Below are 25,139 nucleotides of genomic sequence, written 5' to 3'. Positions count from 1 at the left end.
ATTCTTTGGTCCGTCTGGCGGATCTCAAAGAGTGGGAATCGAGATTTGAACCGCTCCACTATCCCACTAAACCGATGTGCTTTAATAGCGTGCAATATAATTACAATGAATAAATTCCACAACTGTCTCTGTACCTGTTGAGTTGATACATGTGACAGAATAAATAGCTTCCGGTGGGAAACTGAGAGATTCTCGTTCACTTTTAAGTAAAAGATTAACGCTATTAAATATTCCCCATTTTAAAGATTCCCCGTTTTAAAGATTCCCGCTTTTAAAGATTCCCCGTTTTAAAGATTCCCCGTTTTAAAGATTCCCCGTTTTAAAGATTCCCCGTTTTAAAGATTCCCGCTTTTAAAGATTCCCCATTTTAAAGATTCCCGCTTTTAAAGATTCCCCGTTTTAAAGATTCCCGCTTTTAAAGATTCCCCATTTTAAAGATTCCCGCTTTTAAAGATTCCCCATTTTAAAGATTCCCGCTTTTAAAGATTCCCCATTTTAAAGATTCCCCGTTCCCCGTTCCCCGTTCCCCGTTCCCTGTTCCCCGATTCCCCGTTCCCCGTTCCCCGTTCCCCGTTCCCCGTTCCCCGTTCCCCGTTCCCCGTTCCCCGTTCCCCGTTCCCCGTTCCCCGTTCCCCGTTCCCCGTTCCCCGTTCCCCGTTCCCCGTCTCCCATTCTCCGATTCTCCGATTCCCCGTTCCCCGTTCCCCGTTCCCCGTTTTAAAGATAGCCGGTTCTGTTTAACAAGGTCACTTACGCACGTATGGGATCTAAATCTGACCGGAAGCAGCTTGCTCGAGGCATAACCGCATTGCCCTTTCGCTGATAAAATATGATGGCAGAACATGTTCCACGCAGCACAAACGAGAGATTGCTGGTGTTTTTCACTTCATATTAAGTACTCTAGACCCTAGACTCAAGTGCCTTGGTGCATTGCGTGCAAATGAAATTGTTCACTACCTCTGCCATATCTTCGTGTGTAGATAACCTGAAATAGGCGATCGCCCCCATTAAAATGGCACGCCAGGTATCCATTGTGAAAACAATTGAATTCTACTGATCAAAAACAACAGGTCTTCCTTTCAATTATTTCAACCTATCCAACAATTCAGAATCTTTGTTAAGGACTTCTTATAGTTCATGTATACCGATTATCAGTTAATGAAGTTTTGATAACTTTATCACAAATTCTACTTCATGTTTGTCGTAAGGCGCTTTTATTAATTCGACCCCCTACAATGTAGGTCAAATATCGAGACAAGACGTGCTTTTGTTCTTTGAAAAATATTTTAGTCATATCCATGCTCTTATCATTGGTGTGCTTGTAGTTATAGCTGCGTTCTGGGGTGCATTATTTTGAAACAAATTTATTCCACCATAAGAAGTGGGCATTATTTAATAGTCATCGCTAGCTAATCTGAATCTAGGTTTTAAGCAGTGTTGATATTTCCTGATGTTTCCCTTGCGAGGAGCAAGTGGATGATAGATGACATAATACAAACGACACGTGTCGCTTCCATTAGCGAACACGGCACATGATCAAAGATTCCTGACTACGCCTTCGTTCGGTTATCAGAAAGTTCAGGTTGTTTGGTCTTATCTGTTCTGGAATTTTACCTTTTACAATTTTAGATTTGCGCAAACTCAAACTGATCTTAAATTCTCTAACTCGAATCAATTACGTTATTCGAATTAAGACGGCAAATTGGAACCGCGATTCATGAATAATGGCACAAGCTGGACGCTGGGTCCACTTACAATATCTTGAGAAGATTTTAATCCGAACTGATATTAACCAAATGAAATCGTAATTGTTGTCTTTAGCAAAATGTTATTAAAGTCTTAATCCACGATTATGTAAGAATATTCCAATATTAGTGGTTTTGTGGTGACAGGCTAAATCTAATAAGATAAACTGTTTACACGATAATTTGGCGTTGGGCTTTACTTGTTTGCGGGTGTCACCATAAATGCAGCCTTTTGTTTTGTATTTTTACAGCAGTTCGCTTGTCTTTCTCCAGGCTAATTTTTATTTACACGCGGGATTAAACGCTTACATCAGTGTACGTTTGCATGCTTCCATGCCAGTTATCAGTACCATATGAGAAACACTCCAACCGTCGGAGTGATTCAGTAAACCGCTAGGTGGAATTCTCAAGTTTCGTGCTCATAGCCCAGAAAATTTGAGTCGTAGTGTAAGCCTCCGACATCCATCCATGACTTGAGATTGAATTACTCGCGATGAAATGGACCAGCAAGTTCAGTGACTAAACTGTGCCCACAAATCGGATGAATGAAAATTCTCATCGTTTTGAGCACTGAGGGTATCGAATTAAGTATATTCATTCCCTTTCAGTGGAATTTCTTTAATCTTGGCAAAAAGCTGTAGTTCTAAATTTGGCGTCAAACAAAGAGATGATCAACTTAGGAACGTAACCTCGAAGTATTTTATCCGAACTTTACTGCATGCAGCCATAATTCCAATAACAATGATGGGCACTGGTGCCACTACACAATTCTCAGCAGAATTATTTCGTTTACTGACCAGGGACATTAAATCGAACTTCTCGTTTCAAGTTAAATCAAAAGCTTCGTCCAAACAAAACCCCTGTTCATGTTCGCATACTTGCTAATCAGTCGGAAAAATTTGCGTGAGGCTTTAAATCGTACAACGGAGACACGAGAGGTTAGGTCAACATAACGGTACTTGCCCTATAACGTACAAATCCATCCGGAATATGTTTTGTGTTGTCTAATCAAAAGACTCATGAATGAGTCAACGAGGAATAAATCACTGAATAGAAGAAACGCTAACATAGGAAATTAGCCAGCCAGCCCAATAGAAATCAATTAGTTTCATGCAGCTGATTAGGAACGTATCTGGTTTGTTTTTGTAAAAGCGTAGGCGGTTTTGAAATCAGTACTTTATACATCAGCGAATTATGACCTTATCTTTTCTCGGTATGTCATATCATTCTCCAATTTCCGCATGCTGTGTGCTCTGTGGCGTTCAAATTTCGATTCCCACTTTATCCTTAAAGTTATGACTTCCTTTGTTTTCAAAGCTATAAATTCCTTTTTATTTTTCCTTTCTCCAAAGTCATGACTTCCCTTTACCTCCGCGTTATTCCTTAATTCCAGTAGTGATTAAAACGATTAAAGTCTTATCTGAATAACTAAAAATAGACATTAACCCAAGAATACCGATCTATGAACCTATTTATTTTTTATGCCGTTTGATTTTGTGTTCAGAAGCCAACATGGCGGCAGCGCAGACGAACATTCCCTAGACTCCCTGCGCTTGGAAGTTAAAAAAAAGAAGAAAAAAGAAATCAAAAACAAAACAAAAGGAAAAATACTAGGTACGGTAATTACACATGGACGTAGTGCTTTGTGGATGGAAGCAGTTAAATTATGAACTCTTTTTAAATCTGGTTGGTCGGTTAGTAGTAGCTCAGATCAAAAGCAGTATTTAGTCCGAAGGAAACAATCACTCGAGGAGTAGCGATTTCAAAGGTAACTTCTAATAAAAAAAATGGAACCAAAATGATCTGATCAAGGTTGTGTTATGGATACAATGTATCGATGGCCCATGCCTCGAAGGCAATATATATATCCCGCTTGGTGTAACATAGATTCATTTGTTTCTTTTATCTATATTGAAAACCTATTTAATTTTATAAGATCTATAGCCCTGCAACTGGCACTCGTTTAACCCCAAAGAAACAAGGGTCGTTATTACTCCGGAAAATTGTGGATAACTCCTACGGGCACAGACATAACAAGCACAACCAATTTTAATTTGCGTGCATGTACTTAGTGGTCTGAGTAACTGCACGGGAGTTTCCGCCACTTTCCTAGAGATAAATTTCGAGTTTCGCGCTGTGAATGAACGTAGGCAGCGACAATATTTGTGGTTTTACCCCTCAATCTTCAAGTATGTAGTGGTTTGAAAATCTTGTTAGAGTAATTAAAGTTCAACTTTTCCACTGATTCAACCCCGTCAGAAACCGCTTCCTAAAGAAACATTTTACATATCGTACACTCCACCTTTAACTACTCAGTCTGTACTAGCGACTGTATACGAGTTACTGATCATGGGGTGAAAACTTTAAGTTAATTATCTTCCCATTCCATTTAATATTAGCCCACTTGTATTCAGGATGTGCGGCGCACACTAACTTAATTTCGCGTTACTGAAGAATGAGAGACATTCAGTGGTTGACTTCACTTCAAAAGTTTCTTAACTGACTCACTTTCAGAAATTTCAGATATGCTTAATCACTATCTAATTTCGAATTGATTAGGTAAAAGACATGAATCTCTCGTGCAAAATGTAATGAATGTAATCAACCTTGAACTACTACAAAAAGGAGTTTTCCTGAACTGGGGCGGGAGTGATGTGCTATCATTTTAACTTGTAACTGAAAAAATGGCGTCGATGAAACAGTGTTAGAGCTGAGAATGGACTAAATCTCTGAAAATACTGGTTCTTCTCTGTTTCCTTGCTTCTGAACAATACTTGTAAAGTAAAATTAAATTTTCTGAACTGATGGCGTCTAGTACCAGCTTCAGTAGAGCTTGATGAACTTTGGATGATGATACCAACTGTATTCTTCGCTAAGACAACTGAAACGTCGCCAACTATAATTGTAAACATGTCAATTTTACGGAGAGCTGGCATTGCAAATTGTAATCCAGCTCGTTAACACGTGAATCGTCGCGTCAGCGATACAACGGTGTTGCATCTAAAGAACGTTCCAACAAATCCGAATAAATCTGGCTATCTACATTTATTAAAAAGAAGATGAATCATGATCACACCGGGGTGGCAATTTAATTTTTTCGCAATACCGTTTATCTCATACCGCTGCCGTATAATGCGATCATTGATGCCTAACAGACACACAGCATACTTAACATATTTTCCACTAAGACGCAGGTCGTATTTCTTACCACAGCTTGCTTCGTCAACGAGCTGTTTAGTCTGTTCTCTATTTTTATGTTATTATAATTATTATTTTTGTTTTTCTTGAGATAGTACCTTAAAGCACATTGACTTCATACTTGGAATATCGTTTTGGTAAAGTTGCCGATCCGTCATGACAATTCTCTTTAACAAGATTATAACTTTAAGAGGTTTTCAGCTCGAGCTAAAATAATTATCCCTTTGAAAAGGCAATGTGTAAATATTGGAGCTATAAACTACCAACACCGAAGAAACATATTAAGAAACATATTATTGCGAGTGATATATGATTTATCCATGCACGTTAAAATATTTCCTTAGTGGCAATCCAGTGAGAAAAGTTACCACGATCCATATGCATTATTTTGATGGAATAATATTACGGCAGGGAGAAAAAGCAATAAAAGACCTAATTAAAAAAAAAAAGGATAAATGTCTATTAAATCCATTTGGAAAGTTAAAGCTGCTACCATGCCAGTTAATGTTTTTCCCAATGCCTTTTTTAGTCATAGACGAAGCAAACATCAGCTGGTTCCTTAAAAATGTGCCGAAATATAGTTTTGAAACATTCAGATATGTACGTGCAGCGTTATATTCCAAGCTTATGTGGGTCGTGAACCGAATAAAGCTCTCACTAATAATCCAGCGATGTCACCTCACGGCAATTCCATTCTTTAAGTGCGTTATTTTTATCTGTTCAGTGCATCGAACACATTCTCGGCATATCATTTAACCTCATGCCAGATCGTTCAATACATATGTCGTCAGTTGTTGTTACCAAAGATTTATCGTTTCAATGAGAAGTCGCTGATCTGTAATTGATGTTTCATGAGGTATGTTCAGTTCTTTTGGCAACAAAAGACCTATGTAAATGTTCTCGGCCTCAGATGAAGATGTCACACGCTGCTATGTTTTATTTGTGAGTAAATGACTGGCGAAATAACAGACACAGTCGATTGTCATTTAAGAAAAATATCCTTTCAACATCAAAAAAATTCCGCTTTGCTGACATTCGACACCTAACACCAGTTCGTAACATGTAAATATTTTAAGCTTCAAGGTTCGGAGTAACATTCCTTGGGGTCAATGTTGAACTTCGTGTGTTGTGTCGAAATGACAAGGGTAGTGAAAACCAGAACATTCACAGACATTGCCTAAGGGATGCCATTGTTATTGCGCTCTCCTCCGGAAAGAGGCACGACATAAAAGCTGTTAGCCTGAACTTGGACAGCACACTCTACAACTTGCCCTAAACTTGGGAACAGGATTCCGCTCTCCTAGTGGCTTGACTTAAATCTTTCACATAAATTTTCCGTGATTAGAAGGTAGGTTTGAGGTCATTTCAACTTCCCTACCGTTCACCACTTAATTAGGCAAGTAATGGTAAGAACTACACGGTGACAAAAAAGGGTATTAATTGAAAGATTTGACATTCTTTGAAAATCAAATATATACTCATTATCTCAGAGTTTTCTTACCCGCCTTCGCGATAGCGGTATTGAGTGATCGAACATTGGAGTGGGCTACACGTGGCTAGCTTGTCAGTTTGAGGAGAAGCTCATGCTTGGGTCCATGATCGATATCATCCAAGTGAAATATCTTTAAGCCGTTCAATCTCTCGTTTTTTAGTAATCCTGGTCTTAAAAGAACTCGCAAGAATTCTAACTAGACAACGAAGTGTCAGCGGAGACGCAAGGAATCTTTCAATCAGAAATGTGTCCAGAGTTGGAGTGGCCCTTCAGCGCGTGGACGCAAAACTCTATTTTACTGTCTGGAGTTGCGATCATAGCCCTCGGCCTCGCTTCCTCCTTCGCATATGTTCTGGGCAAAGCCTACATCCAAGTACGAAACTTTGATGGTCCACCGTGCCACTGGATCAAGGGACACATTGATCAGGTGTGATGGAAATAAGCATGTTTTCACGTATTAATCTCCGTTGCCTTTTCATTCATCGTTTGTTGTTGTTTTCGTTGTCGCTGTTGTTGTTGTTTTTCATTGTTGGCCACTCTAAGCTTTAAGCTTGAATGATTGTGCATCTCTGGACTTGTTTTCACTTGACAGTGTTACGCAATAAAGTTGAATAAATATGATATATCATGACTCGGCGTGCTCGAGTTCACACTGCAAGAAATTTCAAAACAGTTCTCCAGAACGGGCTGCGACTGTGTATCTAACAACATCTCTTATTACTTAAGTCGATTTAGCAAAAGCACGTGGCCAATTGTGATCTTACTTCTTTCACTAGTCGAGTCGGACTGTAGCCGAGTGAACCCCGCTTAGAATTGAACAGTCCTGTATGGAAACAATTGATGTGAAAATTAGATAACCTAAGTTAGATTTATAATTTTACCAACAATAATCCTCTCTCCTTGTGAGTAAAACTACGAAAAACTGAATGTAAATCAGGAATATGTATCTTGTTGTAGATAACATTTCTTCAGTAAATCTTCTAGATCCCGGAAATCTGCCCTTTTGGATTCAAGGTTCTATAACGACAGGAGTGTATAACATGTTTCACACCTTTTAATATCTTCTTCAGCGTTTAGCCTGATCTCTCTCTTTATTTTAACTGCTTAATTTTTAGCAAAGCCTTTCCGGACTACTCATCATCCTAAATCGAACGTTAACTGATTCAAAACCGGATACGTTTGCTACTTTCAATTAGAATAGAAACCACGGAAGAGCAGGCAAACATGGCTGTCTGCGTAGATATGTTTAAGAAATTACTCGTGATTCGAGTATTCTTTGTTAAATTTTCTTTGCCGTGGAACAACATAATAGTTCGTAAGCAGTTTACCGTGTTATCTCGGGTGTTAGTCGTTGGATTTAAGTTCAGTTTCCTCAGTGGCGCAGAGATCTTCTAACTGAGGCAGTTCATCCGAACGGAATTTGACATTTGCAGCCCGTAGTTGAGAGATAAATAAACACGTGGTAACACACTTCATCGCTTTAAAGACTTTCTTCGTATCCAATCTGACGGATAAACAGCCTTTAAAATATCATTAAAAACGTTATATCGATATTAACAGAGTTACAGCGCATGTATAAACCTTTCACTCCACGTACACCAAGAACGTAATGAAACCGTCTGTAATTTCCAAACGCGTCTGTTGGAAACAGATTCTTGCGCCGTTTGATCCCTTGGGGATCCTTGGGGCTTGAAGAATTTGAGTGGCTAGGTTTCTAAAACCTGAGCTTAAGACCGCATTTGGACGTATTTTAAGGAATTAAAACAGCACGTATATAAGGATATATACAATGAAAGGTTGTTTTAATCAATCAGCCAAGCCAAAAGCATGTTCAAACAAACCAGGCTTGTTGCAATATCTGATCTGAATCCGTCTGCATGTCTGGTGACCGTTTCCTGTGGGCAGAAAAATAATAGCAATAGCATTTTACCTTAGAATATTTAGTCCTGAAATACCTAATGCATTCCGATCCACGCATATATACCGACTGCATGAAAGAAGATCTTGTAAACCACTCATGAGAGTAATTTTTACAAGGTACGTCATCGCAAAAATAATCGCATAGTTGTGGCGTGATGATATACATACGTGTTGTATGTCATTATGAGATAACGTGGCTCCGTAACGTGCGAGGTTTCAGTTTGGTGGCCGACCGTCTCGCCAAGTGGTATTAGCATACCACTTGCACGTTGAATTGGGAGCTATCAGCACAGTGTTCAGATTTCGAGTGTCAAATAATTAAAAAAAAAAGAAGAAAGAAAAAGAAGAAGAAGAAGAAGAAGAAGAAGAAGAAGAAGAAGAAGAAGAAGAAGTAGAAGTAGGAGGAGGAGGAGGAGAAGAAGAAATCATTCTAGTTATATCGAACTTTATAGCAGCGACTAACTGATATTCACCGAATTACTTCTCGCAATATACTGTATCAGACATCACAACATTAAAATCAGCATGCCAAACGAAACTTAAAAGCCGGATCTCAAAATTGTTTTTGATTGTTGAAAAACATTGTCCCAAAAAGCCCTGGGAACGAGGCTGTCCAAGCTAGTGTGATAAGAAAATCCCCGATTTAGTTTGTTGCTTCGTGGTAAAGCGAGCCAAGTCCACACGGGACGCCCTTGCGATGGTTGAGCTAAGATTCATCTTTGTTTCTATCCAGGGAATTTTAGGTAAAGGAACTCAATACTTATCTCATTAATTACTTCGTTGTCCGGCACAAGTATTCTATTTCATTAACTGGATTTGATATTATTTTACACTACCATTACCATTACATTACATTACGGTTACCACTGCAATTGCCATTGCCATTGCCATTGCCACTGCCGTTGCCATTGCCATTGCCATTGCCATTACCATTGTCATTGCCATTGCCACTGCCACTGGCATTGCCATTGCTATTGTCATTAAATTTATCGTCCTTTCCGAAGACGCAATTGCTGAACGCCACTTTTGCTTTAGAGTTGTGGTATTTCACGGTTTTATCTCTATCTGGGTACTGCTGCTTTAGTTGATCTCTCTTTGGCGGAGGGGGGGCGGGGTAGGGGCACTGTGGTCCACTGTGGTCTACTGTGGTTCACCGTGGCTTTCTCTCTTATATTAGAGAGGAAGAACTGCTACAAAGTGCTGACGAAAATAGCGCGTGATTACAAACGTTGTAACTTCTGCCCCCCCCCCCCTACCCCCCTCCCCCAAAAAAGAGAGACTAAAGCAACGGTACGTAAGCCATTCAACGTATCTTGAAAATTTATACTTTAAATTTGTTGTCCACTACAGGCTACATTTGATGGTCAGGGCCTGAAGTTTCACCTGGAATGTACAGAGCTTTACAAGACTGCCTATCGTGTTTGGTTTGGACCTTTAAGGTCGGCAGTTGTCCTCTGTCATCCTGAGACGATCAAGCCAATCCTAGCCACAACCTTTAAGGAGAAAACAGTCTGTCATCTTCTTTCTTCTTTTCTTGGTAAGTTTGTGGAGAATGAATGAATGCGAATGAATGCGAATGAATGCGTTGAATGCTAGCTGTTTTTTGTTTGACAGCAGCATCGAAAGCTTGAAGTTTTTAATGACCAATAAACGAAATGCATTGAGGACGGTGAAGCCACGAGTCAACTAAGACTATCGATAGAAACCGAAAGAAAATATTCCGATTGTCTGAGCATAATTTATAGAGGATAATTCCGTATATAGATGGTGTCATTGAACCCTCCTTTCTCATAATGCATGATAGGAGTTTCTAGAAGAGATAACTGAAGGAGTGGAGAAACTCGCCCCTGGCTCGTGTACAAACAGTTGTCCTTCTTTATTTACCAAGTCGTCTTTCTGTAATTCTACTGATCTTAAGATAATCACTTGCGTAAAGATAAAGGTCAGCGAGTTATTTAATGTGTCTTAAGTTTGATTATAGTTTATGACTGTGTTTTTCTAGTAACTATGTTTGTTTATTGTCAGGTATCGGTCTAGGTCTTCAAAAGGGGGAAAGATGGAAGAGTACAAGACGACTTCTGACACCAGCATTTCATTTTCCTAAAGTAGAACCATACTTAAAGATTTTCCAAGAGTCAGTAAAAGTCCTGTTGGTAAAGTTTGAGATTTTTTTGCGTTCAAGAATACAGGGAAACAATAATTATAAGGGTTTTAAGAAATACCTTCAAGTTTTTGCCTCCTCCATGACTGATATCCAACATTTTCAATTCTAGCCTATGGCCTCGGTTAACCTTAGTATCACGCTTTTCTAAGATAAGGCCTGATGCTCAGGTTGGGCCTTTATATAGCTGTAGTAGGTGTAGTCAGTGAAGAAAACCACGAGGAAAAGGGGGAAATAGTTGTTTGGCAATCTGATGCAATCACACCCGCTGATGTTGATGTAAAACGAACGGTGTCCAGAAGATTAGCTCGAAGGGAACGAAGGAATGATTTTTGGAGGGTGAATGAAGCCACAAAGTTCCTGGAAAAAAATATTCCATGGTACTTGGCACGTATAGTAACATTCCAATGAATTGTTAGTTTCACTTCACATGGTATATCAACTTCATTATCCTCATCCAAATTACTTGATTTTCATTGGTCGAGAGCAGTACTGTTAATCCCTTATGTCTTGTGTCTGTTGAAATCTATAGTGCAGCCAAAGGCGGCAAATGTGGAGTTATTTATGAATGCAAAGGATTTCTTTTCACATGTCAAAGGGTCGCCCTTGCAAGAATTTTGTGTTTGTTATATTTCAGGCAAACTGGTCGTTATCCACGAATAGCGAGGTGGAGCTTTTTCACGACATTGGCTTGTTGACGCTGGACATAATTTTGAAGTGTGCCTTCAGTTACCAGAGTGATTGTCAAGTCAAAAGATAATTTGCTTTGTCTCTTACACATTCTTCACTATGTATTACAATTAAACTTGAGTATCAGTAAACCAGTTAATAAACGTAGAGCCTTGGCTGAATATCTTAAAATCGACTGTGACTTTCTCCATTCCGTTGAAACTTCGTACTATAATTACCTACCAGGTCTGGATACTTAAGATAAGAACAGGCTGTTCCAGGCAAGCTTTTTTTGATTCAATTCTTAATTTACTTCTCTGCTAGGATATCCTAAACTATGGTAAATTTGCTCTGGAAGTATCATGCCCACTTCTACATCCGTAACTGTAAATATATTTATTACTTTAAGCAAGTGGTCAATAAGCAGATGCTTATCTTCAGTTTTATTTTCCCAGCACGCCTGATTCTTTCATGACAGCGATTCACGAGAATACCCGAGCAATCATGGATAGATTTTTGTAAGTAACTCTCTTGCTATGTTTGCTACGTTTTTGTGCACTATATTAAATGCAATTTGTTTACATATTTTAAATTAAACAAAGTAGGGTACGATCCCTCTGTGCGGTCGAGTCCAAAACCACATGGGATGGATAGACCGCCTAGAGGGTTTGAAGAATGTTCCAATACGTTGCACTTCCTATTGGAAGACCCTAGCCAGTATAGTGAGTTAAGTTTAAATATTAACTGAGGGACAGAATATATTTTTTATTGTCTGGACAATAATTTCTAAAAAAGGATTATAATTGTAATTGTGCTATTCTCAGCGACGATAGTTTGCAGCCAGCCTAAACGTAGATGACAGGGATCTAGAGAGACAGGGTTTTCCTGATTGTACTCAATCGCTATTCATCCAGAAGGAAAACTAAACTATCTAGGCGAGGGTGTCTAAATCATGATTAAAGTTTGAGGTGTGAGGGATTTTCTGGGAAGGGACGCTAGTGAAATAGCGTCGATTTAGGATGTTCATCCCAAATGATTAACGTTAACTCTTCGAGCAATACCACATTGACACATAAAATCTGTCATCAACTTTGCTGACCACTCCAGTCTAGAAACTGGCTCTCTTATTTCCACCAATTCTGGCTCTTTGTACCGCCAAAGATATAACAGAAACACAGTACAAACAAACAAAATTAGAGAGAAAATAAATAAAGGATCGGAATGGAGGAAGAAACTGTCACACTGACAGCTGGACTGGGTACATATATGAGGTCGCTAATTTATTTTTACTCTAGATCTAAGATAAAAGCAAACCTGCGCCAATAGCTGATGTATTTGGTTTTTTTCTCTATCGTCCTCTTCTTCTTCTTCTTCTTCTTCTTCTTCTTCTTCTTCTTCTTCTTCTTCTTCTTCTTCTTCTTCTTCTTCTTCTTCTTCTTCCTCCTCGTTTTCCCCTTTAGAAATCCACTTTACCATTCAGATTTTATCTACAACCTGACTCCCACTGGACGAAAGTTTAACACTAATTCTGAAATTGTCGCCCAGAAGGCTGATGAAATAATCAAAAAGAGAAGACAAGCCATAATAGATCAGGTAAGTGTGTCTCGTAAACGTTAATGATCAAGACAACATTAGTGTCTCCTTTTCCTGAAACCACAGCACAGGGAAAAAAACAACGATGACATCTGACATGAACCTTTCGACGTAATTCGAATTGTTTGAAGTAATTCTCCAAGGACTTCAAAGTGACGGAGTGGCTAGTGGCTAGTGGCTAGTTGCGTTGTTAGTTGCCTTGTTGGCTGTTTTTCGTGTTGGCTAGTAGCCTTGTTGGCTGGTTGCCTTTCTGGCTGATTGTCTCGTTGACTGGTTACCTTCTTCGCTGGTTGCCTTGTTGGCCTGATTGCCTTGTTGGCTGGTTGCCTTGTCCTTGCATACGGTGGCTGCGCCAGCAGTACGAGCGACAGTCAATAGCGAGCTGTCCCACCAAAACGACACGATGATAGCCTTTTTCTTTGCAGTTAACAGAAATAAAGACAATGCTAAAGTTGCTTGTGCCCCTTCTATTAGTAAACTTGAGAATTCCGGGTTTAATTTGACGAGGAACAGCATATTTGTTTAAAATAACACAACTATTATCCTACATGGCGACACTCGACGAACTACGAGAAAGTTGCCATGCCGAACACCGGCAACCTATTTTTGACGCCAAACGAGAAGCTTGCAGACACAAAATGTTTTCTATTTTTCACTTTTGCAATCTGATATGTTTTTGTAATTGCAGATCCCTTTTCGTGAATATTTAATGCCATCTCTAGTGAGAAAAGCTGCCTGATTTCAATACCTTTCCTTGCCTTTCCTGTTAAATTGATTGACGTCAGGACAGTGAAGTTTTCCCCGCCTGCTGAATCCTGATTGGTCAATTCAAATTTCAGGCCCGCCAGCCATAGGCAAGGGTTGTCTGGTTGCCTTATTTTCCTGACTGCCTTGTTGTCTGGTTGCCTTGTGTGCCTCATTGCCTTGTTGTCTTGCTGCCCTGTTGACCTGATTGCCTTGTTGGCTGAGAGCCTTGTTAGCTCGTTGCCATGTTCGCCTGGTTTCCTTTTTGGCTGGTTCCCTTAGTGGCCAGGTTGTCTGGGTTGGTTCGCTTTATTGGTTGGTTGCATTGGTTTCCCTACTGGTTGTTGGACTTAGTTGTGTTGGCTGGTTGGTTAATTGGTTGGAAGGTTGGTTAGTTGGTTAGCTAGTTAGCCGATGGGCACGGTGAATCAGCGTGTATCAGTTCCACGCTAATTTACTTGTCGCATTGGCTGACCTAGTTGGATGATCGGCTGTTTAGTTCAATTGACTGGTTGGCTGGCTGCATCGGTTCAATAGTTGTATTGGTTGGCTTGTTGCCTGCATGGTTGCATTGATCGGGAAGAAAGTTTGGATGGCCTAGTTGGCTGGTTGTTGGTTGGTTTCGTCTCAATGTTAATTGGCTTGGCCATGGCTTTTCGCTGGGTAGCTCGCATGCTAGGTTGGGCTTCCTTTAATTTTTAATCGCATATCTTTCTAATCTGATGTTTTCCAGCCTAGGCAGCTTCATTGGCTATTTGACTTGTGGGAGTGACTGACCTGGTCTGTTGGGAGGCTGGCTCTTTGGTTTGGCTTCTTTGGCTAGTCAGCTAATAGGGTAGTTGGCCAATATAGTTTTAACAACTATAGACTGCCCGAAGCTCCAATTACTTGATTAACAGAATTATCTGTTGTCATATTATACTGATTATAACAAATTGTTTTTAGCCAATGGAGGAAGCATTACGGAAAGACGAGCATTTAGACTTTCTTGACATCCTTCTCGAAGCCAGGGTACGAAGTTTTTCTACTTTTTAAGAATATGTTTGTTCCGTTTGTATATAATGTTTATAAGGAACAAAATGAGCTTCGAGTGGTCGTTTCATAAACGTAAGTGACGTGAGTTTTGTTTATTTGTTGAAGTATAGTGTGCATGTAACTTAATTAGCAGCTCAAAACGTGTTGTCAGGTTTGGTTAAAATAGTACCGTTTGTTGAGTAATAGGAAAATTTCTAGCTCGCTGAATTGGTCCGGGTAAAGTTATTATAAGTATCGAAAGAAACCCTTGTGGATGGGAAAGTCTTTTGTTAACTTGTAGTTGATTAAGGTGAATAAAATAATAAACTTTATTGGGAATGAAGTTAAACAAAAAAACAAAAAATGAAAACAAAAAAAAAAGAGAGAAGAAATAGAAGATAATAATTCCCAAAAGGGAAAACGCGAACAGGACGCGAGGCGCTTCCCAGAGTAATATATGTATAAAAATATAAGCTATTTACAAGACATATGATATTTACAAGGCATATGATATTATGATATTTACAAGGCATGTAATATCATTAAATAAAAACCCGCCATAGTGAGTTTTTAATATGACGTTTCAAACGTCAGCCTCTTGCTTTCAAGTTGATAAAGAGCTCTGAGTTGTTTCAAGTGTTTGTCATGATCAAGAAGTAGTCTGGATGGGTATCATTAATTTATTTTGATTTTGAGTTTATCTTTCGTTACTTTCTTATGGCATTTCTGTTGATATCGCATTTTTTGATATCGCATTTTACCTTCAGCGTGAGAACGGACAAGCTTTAACAGACGAGGAAATTCGAGCAGAAGTGAGAACTTTCATGTTTGCGGGTTTGGACACGGTGACGAGTGGTGAGGAATTCGTGAATCCCCTTTTCTTTTCTTGCCCCTTTAAATTTTGAATTATTACTGTAACCAGAAACGTATCCATAAGAAAAAACGTTTTCTTCTTGTGTTTGCACTATGAACATTCTCACAAAGAAAACGAACTGTTAGAATAAAAACGCTCTCTGGTTAAAAATATATTGAAAACATAAGCTTTCAACGAACGAACTGTGTTAAACGAAAACGAACTGTGTTAAAAAGGATGCAGTAGGCACTGTTCTTGTTTTCGTTTTTTATTTTTCCCTATGGTGGTCTCTTCTTTCTGTTATCCTTAAAAATGACATCGCTCACCCATTAAAAAAAATGCATTTATTTTTCTTATTTGCAGCGATTAGTTGGATTCTTTACTGCCTGGCATTACACCCTGAGCACCAGCAAAGGTGTCGAGACGAAGTTGACTCCATACTTGAACAAGACAATGGCCTGCAAAAGTTAGCACTCAAAGCCTCATTTAGCGTTATTTGTCATTTGTATCATTCATTGATCAGGTTACTTTGGTAACCAGCTGAAGCGCCGAGAAACAGAGCTGCTTAAAATGACCGGTCACAGGTGCTGTCATCTTGGCTTGTACTCTGTATCCTGTGATCGAAACAAGAGCTACTTGGTCACCCCCTCCCGCACAAATGCTTCTATTTTGCGTGCCAACCCTCGTTACCGAGGTTTTTCCTTTCTAATTCATGCCTCTTTCACAAACGGTCCAAAAATTGCTTCACTGATCGTCAGATACGTGACGGTAAACCATTGGTAACCATCAAACAATTGGTCTCTCCCTATCTTATTGCACATTGAGTGGATTATGGCTTTGTTCCTAGTTAGAAAGTCAATTAATTTTGTTGCGTTATGATTAAAAAATGAATCCATCTATATATCCTTGCAGTGAGTTAGTCTACATGTTAATGGTCCAGCTAACTGCAGTGCAGTCATTGTTATCGATACTGTTTTATTCATAGAGCAGATCTGTACAATGTTCCTTACTTGAAGCTTTGCATCAACGAATCAATGCGACTATACTCTCCTGTTCCAATTATCTGTCGCTCATCGGACAAGCATTACGATTTGCAAGGAAGAACTGTTCCTCCAGGTAAGACTAACCTCTTGCTTTTTTAAGTCAATCGTCATGCCACCTACAATGGTTTCTTAGACAGATTGAAAACAAGACCAGCTTTAGAGACTTGTTTACCTCTCAACAACACGCGACTAAATATAACTGTGATAGTAATATAAATTATAATTGGTAAATGGGCCATTTTCGAGTTACCTTGTGCCTCTGTTTCAAAAGACGAGTCCTCGTGTAAAACCTTTCATATGAAAATTCGCTAGATTTGCATGAAAATGAACCTGTAGGCGGAACACGTTTTCGTATGAGTTGGTTTTTCACGCAGACTCGTTTTGACACAGAGGTAGAAGGCAGCTCGGAAATTCGCCTCTAGTATACCTTAATTCCAAAAAGATTGTAAATAAGAATAATTGTACTATTAGGTCCAGCGTCTAATAATTTCATGCCATTTACTTATATTTTGCCGCAGGTACCTTTTTGTACGTCAATATCTTTGCTCTCCATCGTAATCCTTACGTCTGGGAAAATCCAGAGGTAGAAAGAAAATAATTTGTACACTTATCAAATCATGACATATGATTCAGACACCGACATACTAAGCAGCCGACCAAGACTCGACTCCATTGTCGTCAACATTGTTTATTTTAGTTTTCTTATTCCTATTTTTTTTCTTTTTTTTTTTTTTTTATTGTTTCTACGTATCTGCTTTATATGTATGGTTTTTACGAGTTTCGTTAATTTATACAACTATCAAGACAAATGGATAATACTTGTTGTGTTATTGCATGTTTATTGTAGAACGTTTTTTGTTGTATACGTGGCTGTCTTTGGTTTTCACTCGGTACTCCTGATATATTATAACAAAACTGCTGAAAACGTTAACGATGGGAAAAGGTAATTTTAGATTCAAATAGAAACACACAAAAAACAGAAACGAGCAAAAATAAAAAGATAGAACGTTCAGCCGCATTCTGCAAGTAAGACCTTCTTTCAAAAAGTGCGTCTGCGTATGGGCCAGCTGATCAGAGTTTGAAGACAATTATTATCAATATAGAATATATCGGATGAAAATTTATTAATCTCTACGTTGCTTTTCTTACAATACAACTTCAGGTTTTTGATCCCTTACGATTCAGTGAGGAAAACCGTAAAGGACGACCCCCGCACGCGTTCATGCCATTTTCTGCGGGAGTGAGGTAAGGTCTACCATTCCATATAAGGTATATTACAGATATATTACTAACCAAATAGTGCTCAGGCAGCATTCTAACACTAAATGCAGCTCATCATTCCGTAGAGTTTCGGGGAGACCCGCAGTTTTGTTCCATAGTCATATTCGGCCGAGTTGTTCTTAATTGTTTGCATGTTCTATTCATGTAAGGTAAACTGAGGGACAGTGTCCCGACTAATTTTGGAAAGTTGTCGTCTTCCCATATTGTATTACACCGTGAAATGCCACCAAATGCTCTGCGGCTCACACAATTATTTTAAATTCTGCTTAGGTATCTTGACATCTTAAGTATAACTAGATAATAACAAAAGGTGGAAAGATCACCAGGCTCATTTTCAACGGTTTGTACTGTTGCCACAAGGTGTTCACCAATTGCGTATTTCCTTGATGCTGTTATTGCAGCGGCTGCTGAACAAAAGCGGCAGTATTTTGATCTATCGGAGTAGACGGGCTGAAAGAGGGTGAAAGATGCTGAAAACTAATAAGAAACGTTGCCTAACTGAGACACGAAAATTGCATTGATTGAGTCTTTCGTACGCTGAAACATCTCTCCAAAATGTAGGCATTTTTTTTCCCTTTATTTCGCAGTGTTTTCTAATTAACTTTTGTCCATGATTTGACTTTGCAGGAACTGCATAGGACAAAACTTTGCAATGGCAGAAATAAAGACAACTCTGGCTATGATTCTTCATCGGTAAATTAATAAATCCATTTTGAAATGATAAAATTCTCTCACTAGAAACAATCGGAAATATTAAGTGTTAGATAATTCACCGACGTTAACTTAACGAACTGCGTATATGTGTCACATTCTGGCGTAACAATGCTACTTGGTAGACTGGCGAAAAGCAAAATTATGAAAGGAATGTGGATATGAAATCAATTGATGAATTTTGTTGTTGTTGTTGTTGTTTTTTTTTTTGCTTCAGGTTTGAGCTTACCGTGAGTCAAGATAAACTGGTGTCAATGGATGATCTGCTTACAGTGCTTGTTTTACGCAGTAAGACTGGAGTGAGAGTTAGCATTACGCCAAGAAACCACAATCATATTTCACAACCAGTACCTGGATAAGAGCATTTGAACGCTGACGGAATTCGCACTTGCTAATGAGGCTCGAAGGGCAGGCCATGGAATATTACACAGTAGCTCATAGAAACCTTGACGTGCTTTATAAAGTAAATACAGTATAATTCAGTGGAAAGAAACACAGACAAGGACGACGTACTTGTGAAACAATTATTAACTGGAGAGAGATATACGGCCTGCGGGTAGATAATACTGTCTCGTCGTCAGGCAATTCTTCACGACCATAGGGATGTCTCAGTTAGAAAGCTGTGAAAACGAATGTTGGCATGGAAGGTACTATTGTTATTTATTGTGTCTATATGACAGAGGAATTGCAAAGTGCTTCAGCGACAAAATATTCGTGCTGTGGTAATTATGTAGTGCTAACATATTCTCTTATCGCCCCGGTGAATTGGGCCTAATGACCTATTTATATCACATTAATTCAGGCCTTCTGAATCTTTCACTTAGTTGCATAGCAGGTCGCAAGTCACACCCAACTTCTACCAACCACCTCGCTCGTCGCCACGGATATCTTTCGTTCTAAATCTTGCAAACCAATTTTCTAAGTTTTGCCCGAGCAGTGATTAAGAGATATTTGATGGAGTATAAGATATATATAAATATAGGGAGTAAGGCTGCAAACTTTTAACAATTTTAATGCATCGTATACAACAACAACAACAACAACGCGGTAAGTTGTTTTTGTTTTAGTTACTATTTATCTTATTTGTTTTTTTAAGTTGTCTTTATCTTTTGGGGGTTTCTAATTATCATTACCTTAAATAAAGTTTTGGTTCAATGTTCGGTGGCAGAGCATGAGGAACTAAATCACAGTCGCTGTGAATATAACCGCGTGTCGCGTGTATTACGCTAGAGAGCAGGAACTGGCTTGTTGGTGGCTTGTGATCCTTATTATTACATAAAGACCGAGAAGGAGATACTAAATTCTTATTCTTTAGTTAGGAAAAAAACTGCAAGACAATAATATAAAGACGCGAGCGAGGTTACCTCAACATATTTCCTAGTCTTGCGCAAATGTTACAGGTCTCGTCAATAGCGACGTCGCAGAATTTTTCTTGAAGTACGACTTTCATTAAGAAAGTCATTTTAAAGCAGTAAAACAACAGCAACAACAACAAAACAGACGGATATAGTCTACAAATTTGTAATGCATGCGGTATTGAAACTAAATGCATGGTTAACGATGTTGTCATAAAAGAATGACACTTGAGAATACTGATATTGAGAGTTTTATTCGTGTAATTATTATTCAGTTACGATACTTAAACTCTTAAATAGTATAGATTCTAAGGAAAACGACCGATTTTTTACGCTTAAAAGACATGTTTCGACAGAACTTCTGTCATCTTCAGTTGAATGAATGATTACAAAGCAGGTTGAATAATAAGTAGGCAAAAATGCTATTTAAGACAAATAGTAACAACAGAACGTGAAAAGGTGTAAATTAAGTGAAGATGACAGAAGTTCTGTCGAAACATGTCTTTTAAACTTAAAAAAATCGGTCGTTTTCCTTAGAATCTTTACATGTCTGCTGCTATCTAGACCTTTTAAATAGTATACTTTTTGAAGTCACCAGTAAAGTATCTTAAAGTGATGGTTTGTTGATCTTTCTTTCTCTTTTCTACGTGTAAAAATAATATATATGCTTGCAATTGCAAGTAAGAGAAACATATGCAATGTACTAAGGAGTGCTCACACGACAGCGTTTGAAATGTTACTGCTGAGTTCACCTTTTTCCTGAATGTGACACTCAAACTCAGTATTTGGCAAAGAAACCATGAAATGAAATGGCGTCCGTTAGAAACTGGCCTTGTGCGTCAACAATAACGCCTAAAAGCAACCCCTTAAAACCGCATTAAAAAACATGAGCATAACTCTTACATATTTTCTGTTGAACATATCATTATTATATCACCTAGTGTGAACACTTCCTAGTGACAGTGCATCCGTTTTACTTCAATCCTTATTGTTACAGCTTACATACTGTAATTGACCACATCTACTAGACCGATAACACAACAATATTCTATTTAGCTTTGGCGGATCATAGACCTTTTTGAATTCGCTCCACTACCCTGATAACTCTATTGCCTTTTACTATAAATCTAGAAGTGAGTTAGCTGTTATGCTAATAATTGTGAAGAATAACAGATAACATATAATATTATCCTCTATTTTGAAAAAAAGAAAGAAAGAAAGAAGTGGTCTGTTTTGGGAGATGCATTTTTGTGGCGGTTTCACTTTTTCGACACACAAACAAATGTTGTTTTAATCTGCTTTTCATTATGACTATTTTTTAAGGCCGCAATCGTGCCAATTCTTCGCTGCAAAAACATGTCCTCTTTTTGCAGTAAAAACATCACATCAACTGTGACTTTGATATTTTCAAATTTTAGACATATATTGAAACATATGATACCTTTCACTGTTTGGTGAATTTTTCAAACTCGAAACATTTGGCGCAATCTTTGATTGATTGCGGTCTGACAGGTTCTGTCAAATCCGGTCTTGAATAATGGCAAATAATATCTGATCCCGCTATAGTTTTGACTATTAGAATGGTCTTCACTTGAGCCTCGAAAGTAATTCGTACTTGGTCTGGTTTTATATTACCACTGTAAGTGATTGATTCTTAAAAAAGACGGCCACTGTGTTATTCAATCAGTTGTAAAAACAAAATTCATCCTGACTCGCTCGCGCACGTTTCACGCGTTTTGTATTTGTGGTGAGTTTTGATCGGTTGGAAAACACATAAACAGAAAATCAAATATATACCCTTCTGCAACTTGCTTACGTTATAAATTTTATGATAAAATTCATTTACACACTTTACCAAACTCTTCTAATGAAAGCCTAGTTTTTCTCTTTTTGTCTTCACTCGCACTGGCCTGACGCTTCGCGCTCGTGCATGTATCACATCTGTGCTCTTCCTCGCTAAACAGCATGTTCTACAGACCGCCTGACCTCAAAACACCTACTATGGAGTGCAGTGAGCTATGTTGGATCTCTTTTCTAGCTAGTTTGAGAAGAGCAGGTTTTTTTTTGTTTTGTTTTGTAGTTCAGGTGCTACACATCATTCGACACTTTACTAAAATATAGCAAGGTTGTTTGAAATAATTTGATAGAATATGGGTTAAATTACCAATATTTTTTGGCGAAAATGAAATCACCTTCATTCGCAGTAAAGCTAAAATTTCTCTATTAGATTTGAAATCTATTGCTTATTTTCCCTTCGATTCAAAGACTAGAACCTTGACTATTTTAGTGAAGCTTAACTCGATATTTCTGTACGAACGTTTACTCTGGTGACGTGCGGTACAAGTGTGCAATAAGTACGCATGGATTTTGGGAAAACACTTCAAGCTCAGCCACGAAAAACGATCGTGCGTGAACTGCGTTCGCTTAAATCGTACTACAGCTAAGTTATCTACTGCATGCATCTGATATATTATTTTATTCCAACCTTAGTAAAGCACTCCATTTTGCCTAGAGCAAAATTACAAGGTAGGTGTTTAAAATGTCACCTATTCTAAAGGACAGAGCACTTACTCTCCTGAGTATGCGGAGTTTCCTCGGAATCCTGGGTAATATCCGCTCCATCGCTCCACTTGAACAGTTTCTTGTATTCGTCTCTGAAGGTCTTGTTCATTACACCATAAATAACAGGATTGATCACAGTGCTCAGCTGACCCAAAAATGTGTACATGACGTACATCTCGCGAGGAAGGTTCCAGCTCCCTTGACCAAACCCGATGAAATCCACGATCGCAATCGGTGTCCAGCAGATGAGAAATCCGCATACTGTGAGGAATAAGGTTTTCGTGACGTTGATGTCTTCAATAGTGATTTTCACCGTGGTCGGCTGGTCGCCTCGGCGTCTCATGCTATGAAGCCGCTTTTTGTGCTCTTTCAGGGCCTTAAAAACGTTGTAGTAACAAAATGAGAGTACGACCGTGGGAATGGCAACGAAGACGTACCCCAGCAAGGTGAAAAAGTCGACCTCGACGACTTGAAAGCAAAAGAACTTCCCTGCGTGATAAACGTAACGGTGATTGGAACACAGATAAGGCAGCGGCTCCATCAGTGAAAGAATCCAAATCCCCAAGATCATCCATCGAGTGCGTTTAGTGGTGAAAAGCTTTTGGTAGTGCTTTGGTCGTACGATCAAGAAGTACCGATTCACGGCAACCAAGGTTAACGTCAGAAGCGAGACACAGGAGAGCATGGCGACGACATAACCTTGAAGCTGACAGACGAAATTTCCGTAGGTGCGCTTTCCCACCACGAGAACTGTAAGGCATGGCGGTTGGCAAAGTATAGCCATTCCGATATCAGCTAACGCCAGCGAGACGATGAACAAATTGGGAATTGTTCGAAGATTTTTATTTTTGCACACCATCCATAGGACTAAGGAGTTTCCAACCAAAGCTGCCAGGATTAAGATAGCGCAGACCAACGCTTCAATGACCACCACCCCAGTTGGTCTTTCCGCAAGGAAAGTCACATACTTCTCCAGCGAGGGATGTCCTTTGCTATGCTCGGACATTTAGGTTCCAGCTCTTTCAAAAATTGATAATTGGCTCGAAACTAAAGAACAGCAAGCCCAAAGGGCGCTCGCAAAAATACTGTCGAAACTGAAACAGCAGGCCCAAATTAGGCGTGTTTTTCGGTGAATGCTTACCTTTCAAAATGAAATAAGCCCGACTGTTCGTTTTATGTTATTACTTCTGGAGCAGATGTCCAATTAATATCGATTATTCTTGTGTCATATGTATGTTAAAGAGTTGTCATTTTTCACAATGCTATCGGCGGAAGGCTTTATCTTTTTGTCGAGAACCAATTTGAGTTTTAACCACTGCTGTCACCTTCATTCAAGGTAGATTGGATAGACATGTGGCCTTCACGAGATAAGAACAGAATTTTTAGAACATATATTCCTTTATTTTGTTGAAAACAAAAGAGGAAGGTTTCAAAACTTCTGCTCATCTTTGCTAATACTCACTGACTTTTGCAATGCTGTTGCATAATGTTGTGAAGACTCAATTAAAATGCCAGAAAAAAAAAATTCCAGGTTTGAATCACCGCATACGGACATAGTTATGCAAACTAGCTGTGTATATGTTTTTGCAATGCAAATTGGGGGCTCCATTAAAATTTTTAGAGGAGTCGGGTTACTTAAAAGCATTTCAAATATACAGCAAGTGTTGTTTACCTCGCTAGGACACTGATGTTCATTGCAAACGTTCACGTCGGTATTCAAAGACAGTATTTTAAAGTTTGGATGCCTTTTTGCCCAGACAATCTGACATTAAGCTGTATGTAGGCCAGTTGTGCATGTAATACAAGATTTTTACTGAGTGTCTAAAATATTTCAACTGTCGCTTTTTCGACACGAATTTCAATCGACAGCGTGTATGACATGTTTTCATTAACGAAGTCCAGAGTGAGCACGAGAAGCAAACAATTTTACAGCTTCATTAAAACTTATGAATAGGAACAACACGTTTCTATTAAAGAGAAAAATGGTCAGTTCCGAAAGCTGTTTTGATTAAACATGAGTCTGAAATGTAAAGAGGAACACCAAAAAGCATACTTATTAGACTTAAGTGAAGAAGTTTACTAAATCGTATTGTGGTTTTCTACCGGTTGAAATGACTTCAGACTATCGTTTGCGGTTGGACTTGTTTGGTCAATCCCAGTCAAACATCCACTAGCCTATTTCCTAATTTGATACTCGCAATGCAAGACGAAAAAAACTTGGGATAAATCGAAATCAAAATAAAATCGATCTATAGATAAAAGTGATATGAAAGTTTTAAAGGTGACGGCACGATGCGATAGTAGCGGAAGAGGCCTTTTTGGTTTCAGCTGTCATACATTACCTAAATTCAAATTAAAGCAAAGGTAGTTTTATATTCGTTTCATGAATAAAACATTCAAAGTGATTATAATTGGAAAATAAGACGCCTTATGAAGTAAAATAACACTGAGAATAAAAGGCCGCATTTGGAATTTGTGGTGGGATAAAATGAACGGTGGTTTATCCTACTTCTGAATTTGTCTAAAAAAAAACATTTTAAAAACCAGGTTTCTTTTCCAATATCTTTGCTAATTGGTACTCAGGAAAATGTACAATGAGTTATTTACCTTTGGTAATTTTTTTTGAGATCGTATCTGAAATGCTCTCACATTTATCTTATTATTAAGGTTACCTACAGATGGTCATTTAATACGATTTGGAGCAGTGTAACATTACCTTATATGGTTTCGTGATAGGTAACCCAACAATAAATGGTATAATCTTGCTCCAAAAAATATAATAAACACATGATAAAATT

General features: G+C 38.6%; 2 protein-coding genes across 3 annotated transcripts in view; one reads left to right on the top strand and one right to left on the bottom strand.

Annotated features, from left to right (window-relative positions):
- The window catches only part of LOC145466361 (cytochrome P450 4F2-like), a 23,536-nt gene extending 4,753 nt beyond the window's left edge, over positions 1 to 18,783 (top strand). The window contains exons 1-15 of one of the 2 annotated variants that reach the window (XM_081450077.1): positions 1,265 to 6,291; positions 6,596 to 6,862; positions 9,706 to 9,892; positions 10,381 to 10,508; positions 11,154 to 11,272; positions 11,644 to 11,703; positions 12,646 to 12,778; positions 14,468 to 14,533; positions 15,304 to 15,391; positions 15,753 to 15,855; positions 16,375 to 16,505; positions 16,951 to 17,015; positions 17,595 to 17,677; positions 18,341 to 18,406; positions 18,642 to 18,783. In XM_081450077.1, coding sequence (XP_081306203.1) covers positions 6,680 to 6,862; positions 9,706 to 9,892; positions 10,381 to 10,508; positions 11,154 to 11,272; positions 11,644 to 11,703; positions 12,646 to 12,778; positions 14,468 to 14,533; positions 15,304 to 15,391; positions 15,753 to 15,855; positions 16,375 to 16,505; positions 16,951 to 17,015; positions 17,595 to 17,677; positions 18,341 to 18,406; positions 18,642 to 18,783 — 1,554 coding nt within the window. In that variant the 5' untranslated portion in view covers positions 1,265 to 6,291; positions 6,596 to 6,679. Of the gene's footprint in view, positions 1 to 1,264; positions 6,292 to 6,595; positions 6,863 to 9,705; positions 9,893 to 10,380; positions 10,509 to 11,153; positions 11,273 to 11,643; positions 11,704 to 12,645; positions 12,779 to 14,467; positions 14,534 to 15,303; positions 15,392 to 15,752; positions 15,856 to 16,374; positions 16,506 to 16,950; positions 17,016 to 17,594; positions 17,678 to 18,340; positions 18,407 to 18,641 lie in introns of those variants that run through there. The other variant, XM_081450078.1, reaches the window with a different exon arrangement.
- A 3,538-nt stretch (positions 18,784 to 22,321) lies between these two features.
- LOC145466371 (melatonin receptor type 1C-like) lies at positions 22,322 to 23,475 on the bottom strand. Its single transcript, XM_081450090.1, has one exon. It carries the CDS (start codon positions 23,345 to 23,347, stop codon positions 22,331 to 22,333), a length of 1,017 nt encoding a protein of 338 aa, XP_081306216.1. The 5' UTR covers positions 23,348 to 23,475; the 3' UTR covers positions 22,322 to 22,330.
- Positions 23,476 to 25,139: the final 1,664 nt, after the last annotated feature.

The sequence above is a fragment of the Orbicella franksi genome, chromosome 13 (assembly GCF_964199315.1).
Source record: "Orbicella franksi chromosome 13, jaOrbFran1.1, whole genome shotgun sequence".
Classification (NCBI taxonomy): Eukaryota; Metazoa; Cnidaria; class Anthozoa; order Scleractinia; family Merulinidae; genus Orbicella; species Orbicella franksi.
Note: the sequence above shows the minus strand (reverse complement) of the source record. Positions and strands in the feature narration are given on the sequence as shown.

What these genes read in the sequence shown, in the direction of transcription:
- LOC145466371 (XM_081450090.1), bottom strand. Translation starts at nt 23,347, where the DNA reads ATGTCCGAGCATAGCAAAGGACATCCCTCGCTGGAGAAGTATGTGACT.